Source organism: Corvus brachyrhynchos, unplaced genomic scaffold (genome assembly GCF_000691975.1).
Source record: "Corvus brachyrhynchos isolate BGI_N302 unplaced genomic scaffold, ASM69197v1 scaffold258, whole genome shotgun sequence".
NCBI classification, from domain to species: domain Eukaryota; kingdom Metazoa; phylum Chordata; class Aves; order Passeriformes; family Corvidae; genus Corvus; species Corvus brachyrhynchos.
In genome coordinates this window covers 1,637,584-1,654,132 of record NW_008240122.1, presented here as the reverse complement: position 1 = coordinate 1,654,132, position 16,549 = coordinate 1,637,584, and the positions used below count along the sequence as shown (strand labels likewise).

Below are 16,549 nucleotides of genomic sequence, written 5' to 3'. Positions count from 1 at the left end.
GTCTCTTTCCCACAGGTGCAGGACTCGGTATCTGTCCCTGCTGAATTCTGTGAGGTTCCTGCAGGCCCATCCCTCCAGCACAGCCCCTGGGCCCCCGGTCTGCTGCCACTGTGACCCCAAGAACCTACTGTGCCACCTCAGGTCATTGTTACAGACACTGAGCAGGGCAGGGCCAGGCCAGAATGCTGCAGACCCCATGTGTCACCTACTGGCCACCAGGTACAGTATGACCCACTAACCACGACCCTCCGAGGCCAACTATCCAACTGGTTCCTTCTCCTACCCAGCTGCCCACCTTCCCAAATCCTAACGGCCAAGCTAAGACACAAGGCCACTGCACGAAAAAGTGTCAGGAGCTTTGCTGACCAATATAATCAAGGATTATATATCATCACAAACTAATACAGGAACCTGAGTTATTAAGCATTGTATCCTGAAGAATGGGAAGAAGCAACAGCTCATAATGACTCCAGCTAATATTGCCTATAGCCGTGACAAAACACATGTCTATCTCTCTCTGGGGTCATCTAAGCACTTCACAAGCCTTTAGGAGTTCCTTTTCAAGCCAAGTGAGCTTACCTACCACCAGGGAAAATTACAGCTTCCTTTCAAAAAGCACTGATGACAAAGAGCCAAATATTTCACTAACTTTGCATCAATGAAGTAGTAACTTTTTATAGCTCTTCAACTTCTTCAGTAATTAATATCCATTTTTAGTATAAATATTAACCAAAGTAACATAATATTCTGCTGTGAATTTGGAACGCTGACACTTTTTTATGAGTGGGGATTTGAAAATCATAGCAGACACAGAGAACTCAGAGTTCAAACCAAAATTTAAATAGTTGAGTAGAACTGGAGTAGAAGAATAGCTGTAAATTAGCAATTGAGTATTAAGAAATCTCTAATCACATTTGACACAACTAATACTAAGATCTAAAATTAAGATTTCTAAACAATTACTTTTGTACTTCTTTAAAAAAAACCCCATGAAACAGACTTCCCCATAATGCCCAAGGAATGCTTGGAAATATTTCCCCAATTAAGCATAAGATTAATACTCAGACTGCAATGATTGTGCAATCTAAGTTTGGCATTCCCTAAAACATCTGAAATTGAAATTATGAGAAACTCAGACTTATTTCCACAGAACCATAACTTAATAGCTCAAGTCAAACTTGGAGATCTAAAAAGGCAACAGAACCAGCTAATTTTGGTGACAGCAGAAACAATGTAGTCTCAAAAATAGTCTCTTCTGCTAACAGAAGCATTTTTAGAAGACACAAAAAATGAGAAATAATCAAAGTTGTGAGCTAGACTAACCTTAAACTAGGATTTCTACCCTTTCCTGAATTTGAAATACCCCTACTGTACAGACCACAGAAACATATTCTGTCCTACTACAGTTAGAGAATGAAAGAAGAAAAACTTGTAACTATTTTCATCCACTAAAGATATAAAGCAATTTTGTACAACGTTTGGAAATTAATTCTTGACAGTCAACCTAGACAAGATGGAAAAAGAGCAAAAACCAGACTACAGGAAAAATGTGGTGAATATTCTAGGTTATTTAAAGAAAGTATTTCTATCATAAAGGATTTTATAATTTCATTTATAGTGTTGTGTGAACGTCTGTGGAATACCTCCTCAGGTCTAAAAACACCACAAAGCACTAACTTGGAATACAGCACTGATGATCCCAGCACACAGCGATTATTTGGACAGCACTGGCACATACTGTGGTGACCAAATCATATATTGTGTTCAGTAACTCCTAACTTAGAAAGATCTACCCATGAACCTGTGCGTGATTTTAACAACGTTGCATTGCTCAGACTTAACTAGATCAATGAATCTGTACACCTGAACATAAGCTAGTTAGGAGTGTTCTTCTACATGTGTGACACTCACTGTGAAGATTTCCCAACACACATGGCTCAATTTGTCAAAAACTTTTGGTTTTCCTCTTAATACACTGTAGTTCTACAGGCTTAAGAGTTTTAAAAATTTTTGTTTGTTTGATGAAGCAGACCATTATCAAATTTACCAAGTTCCCAGACCTGAAAAAATATTATTAGTGTTTTGAAGTCAACTTTCTGAAAATAAGAATGCATTTTACTTGAATTTTGTGTCGCTTTCGATCCTGATAGAACATTTACCCTGTGCTGGAGGCAACAGCTCAAATACGACTGAAAGCTACTGCAAAACAAATCCCACAGGTTCCAGAAATTATTCCTGAACAGGAATCATAATAATGGAACAATTTAAAACTAACACATATATAAAAGTTTTTCTTATTTAGCATGTTAATACAAGGAAAGTTGAGCCATATAAGTCCGGTATGAAAGGAACAAATATTGAAGAGATGAAAATCAGTTGTCTTGCTTGTTTCCAAGAACAAACATGGGTCCTTTAAACAAGTACCCAGTGAGTCCCTCCACTTAGAACACTAGAAAACTTGTCTCAGATAAAAAAGAACAAAGAAAATCACTCCCTGGTAGCTAAATTAGACAAAATAGTTATTGTACCAAATGTGCACTGCTTAATTGCATTGCTAAGAAAAGCTAAAGATTGGAGCTGCCACTAGTTTGACATGAATGTTTAGATAATTACTCCAAACTAGTACCATGTCTCATATATCCACCAATATTATTTTTTATAGTATGTATATTCAGAGATAAAATAACACTGGCCAAACCCAAGAGTAATGTATTAACAAGGACCTTTCTATTAAAATCTGGCACTCACAGTCTTATAAATTAATACCTGAGGGTATTTACAAAAGGCTGCTCATTGTTAAACCATGAATTCTTAATTTAACACTGAGCTTGACACTTCTGGTTCCACAAGATCAGTGCAAAATGACACCAAAAATCTAGGATCAAATTTCTCATTGTTGCTTAGAACAGTGGAGACAACCTGCAACTGAAATTCTTATGGATGGAGGCAGTTGCACCTGCTGGACTCTGCAGATGAGAGAGATGAAGAGTCCAAGAGGAATTCAGTCAAGTCTCTGGCAGCAGAGACTCTCCTGGAACTCAGGGAAAAGAGTATCTACAAGGCATTCAGATACAAATTAGCTCTCTGAAGTTTCCCATTAAAGAAAGAACATATTTTTACATTTATTGGCTAGATCAATTTACTCCAGATTACCTTTGAAGGTACATATTTAAAACACTTGCTAGAAAGACACAGGCTAGGTAAAACTTGATTAAGCCTCTCCTGAAAGAAGAGGAAGGATTAGGAGAAAAGAAACAGCCCACTGGAAGAAATTTTTTTTTTTTGTCTAATACTGTAAATTTTCTTTTGTTAGAATAACCTGTAGAGCAGATATAATATTAATGTAAAAATCTTTTGAAATACAAGAGAGGATGGCAGCATATCAACACTATTCTCAAATAGCAATTGATTGCCTGAGGCCAAATTCTTGTATTTGCAACTTAAGAAAATCAGTGATTTAACTCTTTCATACTATACTTGCTCAACTGAATGATCAAGAGCATTAGACTATGTTCCTTTGCTGCAGCCTCAATATTTTCCAGTAGAAAGCAGCATGTCTAGACTTTTTTTCCCTTCTTCTGGGAGAAAAGAGCCTTGGTCATGTTATGACAGATATGTATATAAGGGACAACAAGGAAGAAGAAGTCAAAAATTTTAAAGAGACTGGGTAAAAAATTCACCAAACCCCAACCAACAAAAAATCCTTGACAATTCTGGTATCTACCAGCCTGAAAACATTAGGTATGAAACTAAAAATTCTTTATTCTGTATAAAGAGATATTCAGACCCCACTATCCACTGTGCAGAAGCATCTGGGGAAAGTGGGACTGGGGAATGTGTGTGGAAAGGGCCAGGTGGGCACACTGTGAAGAACCATTGGCACTTACTAAGTTAATTAATCTGCAGCCGCAGACATCCTATAAATCCTTTCAAATATGGATCACACCAACCAAAAAGTAGAGTTGAAGCTCTGCAGTAGCACACCCAGGTGCTATAGATTATCCATGCCACACAAAATATAACAGCTCAGGCCTAGAGCTGCTACAAAAAGGAGCATCAAGTGGCTGCAGCGCCCTGGCTCCAGGGGCCAGCTCTTCACCAGGAACAGCTGTAGCTGCTTTTTGTGCAGCTTCGAGCTCAAATTCACAGCCCTTGCCAAACTCTGCTTGGCTCCACAATATTTCACCTCTGGAGCCTCAACAATCTCTTTACACAAGTGCCAGGGAACACGGGATCAGCACTCCCAATTTATGGTCCCAGGATTGGCTCAGGCTTATTAGCCTCACATAGCAGCCCTCTGGGCGTGCTGGACCTATGCAGACTCCATGCAGGTCTTGGCTCTCCATGGGTTCCCCAGAGGTTTGGGGAAATTATTAACTCGGTGTCAAAGATGCAGAAACACTTAATTTGACTAAAATGTGGCCGTAGTCAGCTGAAGTGACACAAAACACTGCTCAGAAGGAGAGACACAAAGAGAGAAGCCAGGACATGGTGAGGGCGCATGTAAAGGTGGTCTTGAGCATTGTTCAGGCATGTAGCTTTGAAAATTAATCCAGTGAGCTGGAGAAACTTCATGACTTGTCTCAGCTCAGCCTAGTCCAGCCTGACAGATACCCAACATGCTCCCCCAGCGCCCTCTCTCTGCTTGCATCGATGTTTTTTACTCCACAGGATGCTGCAGCATCCACTTTGGAGAGCAGAGCCTTGGCTGTCACTGGAGAAACACAAATACACTCTGCTGATGTGTTTCAGAATAGCATCCAAAAACCTCCTCCTACTACCAGTTGGAAACCCCTCAACTTCCAGGTGACAGTAATCCAAGGCCAGGTTGTTTTCTTTCTGTGTGTGTGACAGCACAGCTGCTCTCTTCAGCACAGGTCTGCCCTCAGACAGAATCTGCTGTCAGAAAGCGCATTGGGTGAGCATGAAAATAGCAACCCTCCCAGCCTGCATATTCTGAAAACATAAAATCATCCAGCTATTTAACTCTCTTTTTGCATAATAAGGGTTTAGGCTGTCCCTACAGCACTACAAAACTTACCTTTCATGATTATGGGTGCATGCAGTATTACAGAGGAGAACCTACCAGGGTTTTGATGCATTAACACTTTCCACAAGGCCTCTATCTCCATTAGAATTACTTCTGATACATCCTGGGACTGCTTTTGTGTTTTCTCAATAAGTGAGTGGTTCAATCTTCCTACAATTAAGTGGCATGTTATAGCCCTTTTCCCTACCATTTAATTCTGGCAAGCACCTATTTATAGCTAGAACATTGCTAGCAACTCCTGTATGTGTGATCTCTCACCATGAATAATTTAATTACGTTTTATACTACTCCAGCCTCAGGAACGTCTCGGTCTCACTGTATTAAAATCTCAGCTTCCAACTCTACCAGTTTGGACTCCCAGCTTCGTGTCATCAGTGAAATTTCAGTGCTTCTACTTCCCTGTGTTAAGTTCATTAGTGTAAACACTAAGCCAAATAGGTCCCAGCAGGCTGAAGGCAGATGTTAGCAACCAAAGTATTTACAGCATGTTCTTTGGAAGTTTACAGCCTGACAGAGAAGAAAGGAATAAATATGTTGGTGAAACAAGGTGCTGCTAGTGAGAGGGAGCTCCAGAAGCCTGGCTGACCTGCAAGGATACGAGTGCATCTTCTCTGACAGACACTGTAAGCCAGCATAGCTACCTTGCACACAAGGAACCTGTTGATAAGGCATGGCAGTCCAGGACTAAAACTAGGGGCAAATAAAAACTTGTAGGCAAATAGTGGACTGGCTGAAAGTTTACTGCAAAGCCTCCTTGTACCACGAGCAGATTCCTGTTAACATGAATCAGCTTTTAATCGGGCCTTATAAGAAAATAAGAAGTAAGAAGAAGCAGAGCTCAGTAACATTTAAATTCAACTCCCAACAATTTCTATTAAATCACCTTTGGAAGAAACCTTAAAACCCAGCAATTCAGGGAAAGCAAGCTGGAAGGTAAGGCCAATGAAAAACCCTGCAGGTGATAACAGAGAGCAAAGATAACTGCAATACAAACCATCTGAAAGGCTGAAATTCATGCTACCAAGAAGCCAGCACAGAAAGACTCATGCAGTGGCACTTAAGCAATTTATTACTTTCTGTGAATCATATTTTTGGGGGAATATGAAAGGCTTGCAAAAGAAAATAATAAAAATAATGGGAAAGGAGGAGAAAAAAAGATCAAAGAAGTCTTTGTAGATTAACTCAGAAGTATCTGGAGCAAAAAGCAATTCAGAAGATATGAAAGCTGCTACCCAGATACTCCAGAAATTTGAAGACAGTGACACTACAAAACCAAAATCTTCCTGTTTTCTAAAAAACATGCCACAAAAAGAAATCATCAAGTACTTTTGAAGAAGCACATGAAAAACCTTCACCCTCAATTAATGATTTCTTCAACAAAACTGGACAAAATATTAGAAGAATATATTTTTTATTACACTATTCCTCATTAGACAAGACACTTTGAGGTTGCCCTGCAAGTCTGTGCTGTAATTAATTGCTCTTCAGCTAACAAGTGTATACATAATGGGACGTCTAACGAGCATACAGTAGATTACATATATATACACACAAGTTTAGTGCTAAAGGAATTATTACAGTAATTTTGCAAATTATGACTATTTTTCATTAGGTCCCACCCCATCTAGTTTGAAAGATCAACATGTGCCAATGCATTAAAACCCCAGCTCAGCTCTCTTTGTGTGTAGCAGCACCCTAAAGTGATTTACAAGCAAACGAAAAACCCCAAAAGACTCCCAACTAGCTTGGCCAAGCAGAACAGTCTAGTAACATACAATAAACTACCACATCCAGGGTACATTCATTAATCTGTCTTCACCTTCTAGTTGCTTGACCAGTGAAGTTATGCTTTTTAATATTACAAATAGCATCTTTCCCACAAGCCTTCTGCTTTCAGGCCTGTGTCCAAGAACTCTGCAGGACCACTAACCTGAGGGACAAGAGCTTATAACCCTATTTCTAACTCAAACCAGTGCTAACGGCACAGAGACAAACAACCAAATTCAGCCACCAAGCCCAGACCGGTACATTCTACATGTTACAGTGGAATTAAAACGTGGCTGCAGGTCTGCCATCTCTCAGCCCAAGCTATGATGTGCCAATGCCTGCTGACCCTGACAAACAGACATGCATTGCTGTTATTGAGCCCTGGTGCAACGCCAACTAAAGACTCAAGTACAACAGATGAGACAAGAGACTTGCCTTGATTTGGAATGACTTTACAGCTTTGCCTTGAAATTTCTTAACAGATCTTTGGTTAATAATTTTGCATACTCTGATAAGTAACCTTTGCTTTTTCATCTATTAGGTGACATTAAGAATCTAGGTATTAACAACAGTTACCATTAGCACTGAAAAAACTGAAGTTAAATATTGAACTCCAGCTTTTCATTAAAAAAAAAAAAAAAAGAAAACCAAGGACTCAAAAAGGAATACTGGACACAAAGAAGCTCAGTAAGACTCTATCTAAATGCTTCCCGCTTTAATACTAAAATCCAGACTTCACCAAGAATCAATGACAAAAACTCCCAAATGCACAATTTGGTTTTGTGACAGTACTGATGTTTTTTAATAATATGCACTGTGCCTGAACAAGAGCAAGAAGCCCAATAACGATAGACTGGGTCTCCATTTGCCCTCAGGTACATGAGCACCTTAAACAACCATCTGATACAAAATCTCTGTCTGATGAAAAAGTGATCTGAGGTAGCCACTGAATTCTGCACTCTCAGCAGACAGGACACATTGTCAGCAGGGTAAATTTTTTCCATTGAGTGCTCCATGGCTGTTGCGTCCGTGAAGCTAAAACTACAGTACAGTTAAACTAACAGAAAAAAAAGTACTGGAAACCAATAAAGCACAATTTTAAAAAACCCTAAAAACAAAACCCAAAAAACTTAGGAATGCAGTGAATGTTTTTCATTAATTCTTTCACATATGGTTTTTATTGCCACTCAAGAAGTTTAAGTGTCTCTTATTACTTTATAATAAGTGAACAAGTGATTCATATATGGAGCTGCTATCACTGAAAACCAAACTCAAACACACAATCTCAGTGAAATAAATTACCTTTTATCTTAAAATAAGCCAGGTCTTTAACTTCTGGGTATAAAAATATGAATGCCTTATGATTAATATTTTAAAAATGTTTCTGCTGAAGTCAGAAGCAAGATGGCTTTTATAGGCAATTATAAACACCTGCTGGTAAAGAATTTAAAAGAATAATTTTAGTTAGGGTCCTTTTAAGGCTGTAGTAAGCACCTGTTCATTTCACCCATAGCTTTATTGGATTTTCACAGAATTTTAGTACTGGATTTTATTGTAAAAGGGCTGGTGTGGTTTACAAGGACAAACAAACAAACTGACCCTATTACCTCTGCTTCAGCACATACCCAGAAGCATAAAGCTCAGGCCTAACCTAACGTGAAGTACAAGCAATTCAACCCGAGTGGGAGAGATAAAGGCACCGAGGGAACAAAACTGGGTATTGAGAAGGTATGAGATGAGCACTGCAACACCTGTGGCTTAGGCATGGACATCAACAGAAGAAAATCAAGTGGCTGCACACAAGGCAGCTGCAGGCTGTGGCTCCCCATGCTGCTGCTGCTCCTGGCAGAAGAGAATTGCCTATGTCTTGCTGACATTTACATGCAACACTCTCAGGGGGACTCCACACCAAACCAAAGCCAATTCCGACACCACAGCTAATGCCGTTCACTGCTGAAGCTCATCTAAGACTCTCACTTGCTCCTCGACTTTCAGTTTAATAGCTAATGCCAACACCAACAGAAACCACAATGGATCTACACAGACTATCACAAGACAGATATTATTGCAGTAACTTCTGCTGCTAGAAAAATTAGATTCCAAGAACTATGCATGCAAAAATGTATTCATCTGTATTTTGTGGTACTATACTATACTAACATTTTCAAAGCTGTTTCTTTATTGGGTGAATCAAAAAATGGAAACAAAGTGATTCCAGGATGTTCAAAGCAACACAAAATTGTCATCTTGCGTCCCATTATCCCATGCAAACACCTTCTGCTATGAAAGTCTGCAAGTTCACAGTGATTCCAAACTTATTTTAAATGTGTATAAAGACACTGATGTATTTTTACCATAGATTTGCTTTGAAGCTTGACAGTTTGCACACCAGCAGTCTTCCCAAGAGCCTCCTTCACAGAATTCCTAGGTCTAGGAAGCACGTGGACACAATCCTTATGGGAGGTGAATGCTGGGGGCATACACAGTGTTTTACACACAGCTCAGTGAAATGAGCAGCTCAGGGGAGCTGCTGAAACTTAATTAACACCGTGCTAGAGACTGCTCGCCCCTAGAGGCAAAGACTGACAAGCCACAAAGGAGTGTTAAAGCAGCTGTAACTTCCTGTGCCTTTGCGTTCCAGAACAGGAAGGTTCTGTACAAACACCATGAGCAAGGGCAACTCTTCATCCCAACCTGTCCAAGACAACACTGTCCAAGTCCACAGGATTTACCTCAGAAACCTTATGCTGTCTGTGCAACTCTTCAGCTTCCTGACCAGCTGGGTCAAGGTGCCAACTGGAAATTGGTGTACTTATGTGGCAACCATCAAGTACAAAACAGGCTGAAGTCACCTCCCCTGACAGAGGAGTGACAAAGTATTGCTAAGCTTATACTGGAAAGGATGGGTGAACCTGCTGCAACACCAGTAACTTACACGTTTTTTTCTGTGGCAGTAAACACAACACAAAAGCTACCACAGTCACACACATAGAGACACACAGACATACTCTAAAACCTGTCAAAAAATATATTCAATGGTCCACATTTAAAAAAAAAAAATCTTTGAATTCTCTGACTGCAAATGCATCCATGTTAGAGGCAGTTTTGCAACTCCACGTGTTTAAAATGGAGCAAATGCATTTTCTATGACACGACTTTCCCTCCACCTCCCATATATGTGGGGCCCTGCTATCTGCATCATGTTTCTCTTTCATTCCAATTAGGCTCAGGACAGACTGTGGCATGACACACTTGGAAGGTGCCCATTCATCACATCCTCAGCATAATAACACAGTAGATAGCAGGGAACACATCGAGGCTACTGAAGTTACAGTTCCCAGAATGAGAGAACTTCAGGATGGTCCATTTTTGGCAGACCACGCAGAGTTGTAGAAGCACGCTGTAAGGAAATAATTAGTACTGAAGGTATTTTAGCTATACACAACTTTGTTTTGTGAAAAGCTGTTTTTACTAGAAAAGGTATTTTTAAGAGAACAGTTTTATTCAAAAACTTGCAAAGCTAAATTGCAGCTGGTCTGGCCACTACTGATTAGCTTTCCTTTTACAGTAACCACTGCTGCACACGTACTGTTCCACACCTGGTGTTAAGCACCGTGGTATAAAGAAACATTTCTTCTTTGTTCTTGATACTTATTCATTCTCTTTCACACATCTTGTCTCTGAAGACGCTCTTGGTAAGCATCAATTCAGAATATTTTTATACCTGTAATTTCTCTGTGAACTAGAAAAAGATAAAGCAATTGGATTCAAGTTGATTTTTGCCTTCATTACAACAATTCGTACATTAACTTTCAAAAAAATCTGAGGTTTTTTTTTTTTCTTGTTTTAAGGAACCAAAAGCAATCAAACTGTAAATAATGTAAACTTGCTGGGAGCACAGAATCTGAAGACTACAGATTTGTTAATTAGCAGAAAAAAAGCACGAGACAAAACCCCTGTACATAGATCTGTTGTGTACAGCATGCACTTGGGTTACATGCTTTAGTTTTGAAACTGCATGCTTCAGTACAGTTTGCAGGACATCAAAGCAGAGTAGTTTTGCAACACCAGAAGTGGACTTCTTTTGTTGTCACATCCCACCAGATCAGATAGATGGCTCCTTTTCCTTACAGAACAAGCCAGCAGCAGCAGGTAGCCACAGAACGCAAGATTCATTGGTGCAAAGACACAGACTTCAGAAGAGACTCATTTTTCATTTCAGGAGACTGTATTAAAACCTTCAGTCTCTGTTCTTGTCTAATCAGCATTTATATGTTGTAATATTGGCAAGACAGAAAGCTGAGATAAAACAAATCTTTTAGTTGGCAGTTCTTAATACTCTGATATCTTAGGCAACAATGCAAGACTTCCATTTGAACACATATTCCTCTCCAAGGAAATTATGTGTGCTGTAATTTATTTTAACTATCCCCAAATAATCCCCATATAGACTGCAATGTGCACATGCATATAAAGAGTTGAAATATTAAGAGAATATGCACTGATACTCTTTGATGGTGAAAAGCCAAATAAAAGATTTGTGAGAGTGCTAAATTAGAAGAAAGCAACCAAAGGGCATAGCTTAATTCTTACCTTGGCTGTTTTTTTCACGAGTTGACATTTTTGCTGGTTATGGGACAGAAATAAAATATCTTAAAACTATTTCTAAAGTCTCACTCACACCTGCTTGGATGAAGACTGGCACATAGGTCAAAACTTGAGATTTTTGTTTTCATAACCGCTCTCTATGCGCATACATATTGAGAAAATAATTTTAAAAAAGGGTTTGTAAATCAAATCCTCCCACCACCCACCTACTGAAAATTTCTGTTCTTACTAAAGATCCAATCTGATGAGGTAATTCTCCATAATTTCAAAGATTCATATACATGTCTGAAGTAACTTTTTGCCAAATGAATTCTTGGAGCTGATAAACACCATTTTACCTCTAAACCCCTGTTTCATATGCCTATGTCCCAACATATTCATTTACAGGATGTACTATTCAATCAAAAGCAAATATTTTCAACTTCATCCAATATTTAAAAATAAATGGTTTTACTTACCTTGGCTGACAATGACATCTTTGTGCCTGGGGAAAAATTCAAAATATTATCATTAATAATATGCAAAATGCTTATCAAGGCAATACCATCTAGTTTTTACTCATTATTGCATTTGGCAATCTCATCAGATTCTGTGTACAGTGTAACTGTAGTATAGGATGCTCACCAGCTAATCTTGATCATTGTAGTGCATTTTTTACTCATTCTATGCAGTTCACTGTATCTTTCAAGTAACTTGAAGTCTTTGGCCCTATGGCAATTCTAATTATGAGTAATAATGAGTAATTCTAAGAATTACTCTCATAATTACAAAATACAAAAAGCTTTGAAAAATAAATTACGGAGGGCATGTTCCTTGTGCACGGAAAATTCCATTTTGAGAGTAAGAACTTGTAATAGCCAAATGTTTTAAGCTGCCAAACATCCTCAGGCCTGCATGCAAAGCATTTAGCACCTGTCAAAATAAGCTGTCAGCATACAACAGCACAAATTTTTCTAGGAATTAACTCTATTGGACACATGGATTAAATGTAAGCAAGTTGCAGTTTCATTTAAACCAGATCCCTACAGCATTACTGGATGTGCAACACAAAGTCTTCAACAGACTGAAGGTGAGACATCTCTTCTTACCAGAGCAAGAAATTAGTTACTCATAAAAAAACCTCAGTCTTTTTTTTTTTTTGGTGAAGAGGGAAGAAATACTAATTTCCAGCATCAGATCAACTTCTTAATGGAATAACACTCCTTGAGAGGAGAATGTATTGCATGAAACACCCTCTTGAATTAATTTGAAATTCAGCAGAAAGATATGAGTGGCATCCAGTATTTTTAGCTGGATGGAGGTCAAATTTTTGTAACAGTGACAAAGGGTCAAGCATATGCATGAGGAAAGTCATCTCTGGCTGCTGGTGGAATCACCCTTTACCACACTGCCAAATGAAAAACAAAAAGTGGATTCCCAGTCTTGCCTGAAAACCACTGAATGATGGGCTGCCGTGGGAACCCTCTTCTTACTGCTTTATCAGACTGATTTACAGCTCGGCGCTGACTTGAAGACTGAGCTGCGTAAACAAAGTTCATATCCTGAGCTGATAGTGTAAAGCATATGTAAAACATTTCTACCCTGGGGCCCACATTAGGGGCTGAATTCTATTCCCTTGCACAAGAATCCATAGCTTCAAGCAGATGAGGCCAATGTTTCTTAATTGGGAACAATAAATGCAGTATAACAATATGCCTTTGCACAATACCAACCAGTTCTTATGGAAATGTGGCACGCAGAATGCAAGTAAGAAATGAGTATTAACGTGTGTCCTTGTATGCAAACAGTGCCTCTGCTACAAATCCGAGCATAAGAACAAGGTGCACAACAATAAAACACCCAGTCTTCAACCAGGTGATGGTCTACAATTCACATTTGAAGCTCTGTTTTTGCCAAATATAGTTAAGATACAACAGCTTCAAGTTATGAACAACTTTCTCTAACAATAATTAAAACTAATCTTTTCTTGTCCACACTTTTGTTATATATCTAACTGTTTTCTGCATTAGAGACTGTAGAAGGGCAACATTTAAGGTCTCTCAGAAATAAGCATACTCGTAGAAAAATGGAATAACATACTGGTCTATTTTGACCATGTCTGAACAAATATATAAAATGTCAGTAAAAGTAAAACTTATTTTTTACTTTTAGCAAATTTGAAATACGTATCACACCATGAAAGGTACTTTTGCAGCATAGCAAAAACCCCAGCAAAAAAATCAAGGCAGAGGGTTTTGTCATTCCCAAATATTATCGCGCAGCACCCTGCTACAATCTAAATTGCCAAAGGGCTTTTAAATGCCAACAGTGAAAACCAATTATAAAAGGAAAGGAAATACTTGCAAAATATGTAATGCATAGTTCCCTCACACAGAGCACTCCATTGCTCTGCAGAACTCTTCAGGCTAAGCACAAAGCTTCTAGTAAATGTGCCGATATCCACACCCAACATTAGTTTGTTTTTGTTCTTCCCATTCCTAGGGAAGAAGGAATGCACTTGCACCACTCTTGACTATGTATTCGACAGTCTTATATGCAAGTGAGGGAGAGAACTACAGACATAATCATAAAAAGACTGGCAATTACTCTGAAAGGTCTGAAGTGCTTTGTTTGTCAGAATGGGAGGGGTTTTCAGGTAGTTCTGCCTTGGACCAGTTAAGGGCTATTTGAATGACAACTAATGAGCAGATCTAAGAATCTGCAGACAACACCAAGCTGGAAGAAGCTGCCAGCATAATGGGGGGATATTGGCAAATAGGAGAGGGGTCAGTCAAAAAATCAACACAACAATTTCAGCAAAATTTCAACCAAATCAGAAAGAGAAACGAAGTGTGTGAATACAAAGCAGGAAGCCCAACTGGCAGAGAGTACTGAGGACAAGAGTGGGTCACAAAGGGGGTCAACAATGTGAGGTTACAACAAAAAGCAAACTCTTGCCCCTGTGCTGACAGGAGCAGGAGTAACTACTGAGCTATTCACCCCCAAAGGCCTTCACTGGAGACCACAAACCAAGAAAACCTGCTGCTGAGGAAGGAGATGAGAGGAATGGTTGACTACAGCCCATCACCTGCTGAAGGTGACACTGAAAACAAGATCCCTACCCATTGTCTAGAACCTGCTATCAGGAACCTGCTAAACAGTTAAACTGAGAGACCTATCTGAAATCAAAGAAGTATATTCCTACTGTTACAGTCTACTTTGGCAACATACACTATATGAAATCCAGAAACTGACTCCAAGGAAATACACTTGCATTTTCAAATCCGCTTTAATTAGGAAAAAAAACAGTTGGAAGTTTGACATCACTGGCATTAAGCCATAAAATGTCATAATTCTGCTAATCCAATCAGGCAATATTAAAACATATTTACACAAGAATTACTTTATAATAATCTTAAAATTCCATGGGCACCTGGAGCACCAAACTGGCAGGTTGTATAAGTACCCAAAATTTTGTAAAAACAAAGATGCAAAAGGTCCTAGCATATACATCAGTAAGATCACTAGAACTGTGTGATTTCATAATATTTTGACTCTAAAGTTCGCTTACTTTTATGTACCAAACCAATACATACTTGTCTGCATTCTTTGCCACCTTTGATATTAATTTAGATGTTGATGCTACTCTCATCAGCTTGTTACGACTGTCATCTGAACTCTCCCAAGCACTGTGAGGTTTTTCAACAGTCAAGGATTTCTTTATGCTAGAAGAAACAAAAAAATATTTTACAATTACAAGATAATAACGTAACAATAACTGGAACTCTTATGCAACGGACAGATCAAGCAGCAGGAGACAAAAGCAGAGCTAAATCTTCCTTCAAACTGCAGCATGAAACAGGGAAAAAAGATTAGTCAAAAAGTTCTAACTGGATGAATGAAAACAATTGAGCAAGACAATTTATCTATTCTTTTCCATTTCCAAATGCTATTACATAAAGACTTGAACAAAATAACTCTGTACTTCATTACTACATCACTAACAAATTACAATAGTGGAAAAAATGAGGCCAAGTATATACGCCTTAAAGAATAAAATATATTTTAAAATCAATTAAGTAGATAACAATGTAATTTTTTTCCCTGATTAACTGTTCACCAGCTTTAGCACATTGATTTCTGAGGCAGAACAGTTCTATCAGATTATAGTTTCATATGGAAGCTTTGCAGTTAGCACCTACTAAATCACATTAATGGCTTTAATCTTTTTGAAACAAATGTCTGCAAACCTCTTGCATGAGTAAGACAAGCTAGGTTTGGCCTGATACTACAGACAATTAAATCCACGAATTCTGATGTAATTTTTCAGCAATCTTATTGCAGCCAATTTACACTAATGGGAACTTGCAAATTTTGCAGTCACTAGTTCAATAATTTCATGCATGCCTTAATCATGGAATACATGTTCAAAAAGTCATCTAGCCCAAATCATCCTTCAACCAGCTGATTTAGAGTTTGCACATGTCCTGCTAATAGTATCACACTTCATCCTGTCAGAAATGCTTTTTGCAGGAGTTAAGTCCTGAAATGCAACCTTAGAAAAGGCAAGCTCCTTCCACAGCACCTCAAGAGGCTCAAAGGTCCTGCGACAAACAAGTTAATCAAATCAAGTTAAACCCTTAGGAGACTAAAAAAGGCATTTATTTTTTCCCCACACTGCAAAAGATTAGTAAGCAAGACTTCAGACATCTTTACAGCGAGATACCGGGCAAGAGAACAACAGGCCGCAAGTTCAGCTTCAGACAACTTACAGGTTTGTGCAAGACATGGAGACAGAGCCTTTATGCAGTGTTATAACATGCACCAGTCAAGTGGAAGTTTAAATACTTATTAGAGCTGTGAATTCAAGCAATGCAAGACAACAATCTTGTGAACTACAGTTAATTTTGGAATAATAAATTTCATTTTCATTTTGTTTCAGTCTCTAAATGCCAGAGAGTAAAAAAAAATTTTACACCTTCCAAAACAGTAAGGTGACAATAAATAATTAATTAAAAAACCCAAACCAACAGCAATAAAAAACCCACCAAAAAAAACCCACCAAAAAACTAAAACAACAAAAAAAAACCAAAACAAAAAGAAACCACGCCAAGTGATCTGCATAGTTTTGAAACTCAGAAGATA

At 38.6% G+C, this 16,549-nt stretch overlaps 1 protein-coding gene across 5 annotated transcripts in view; it reads right to left on the bottom strand.

Annotated features, from left to right (window-relative positions):
- Positions 1 to 16,549, bottom strand: part of EML4 (echinoderm microtubule associated protein like 4) — a 114,010-nt gene that overhangs the window by 36,863 nt on the left and 60,598 nt on the right. For 3 of the 5 annotated variants that reach the window (XM_017744817.1, XM_017744813.1, XM_017744815.1), the window contains 3 exons: positions 15,001 to 15,129; positions 11,884 to 11,909; positions 11,411 to 11,443 (listed from right to left, as the gene is read on the bottom strand). In XM_017744817.1, the coding sequence (XP_017600306.1) occupies positions 11,411 to 11,443; positions 11,884 to 11,909; positions 15,001 to 15,129 (188 nt within the window). The remainder of the gene's footprint in view (positions 1 to 11,410; positions 11,444 to 11,883; positions 11,910 to 15,000; positions 15,130 to 16,549) is intronic. The other 2 variants (XM_017744814.1, XM_017744816.1) reach the window with 1 other exon arrangement.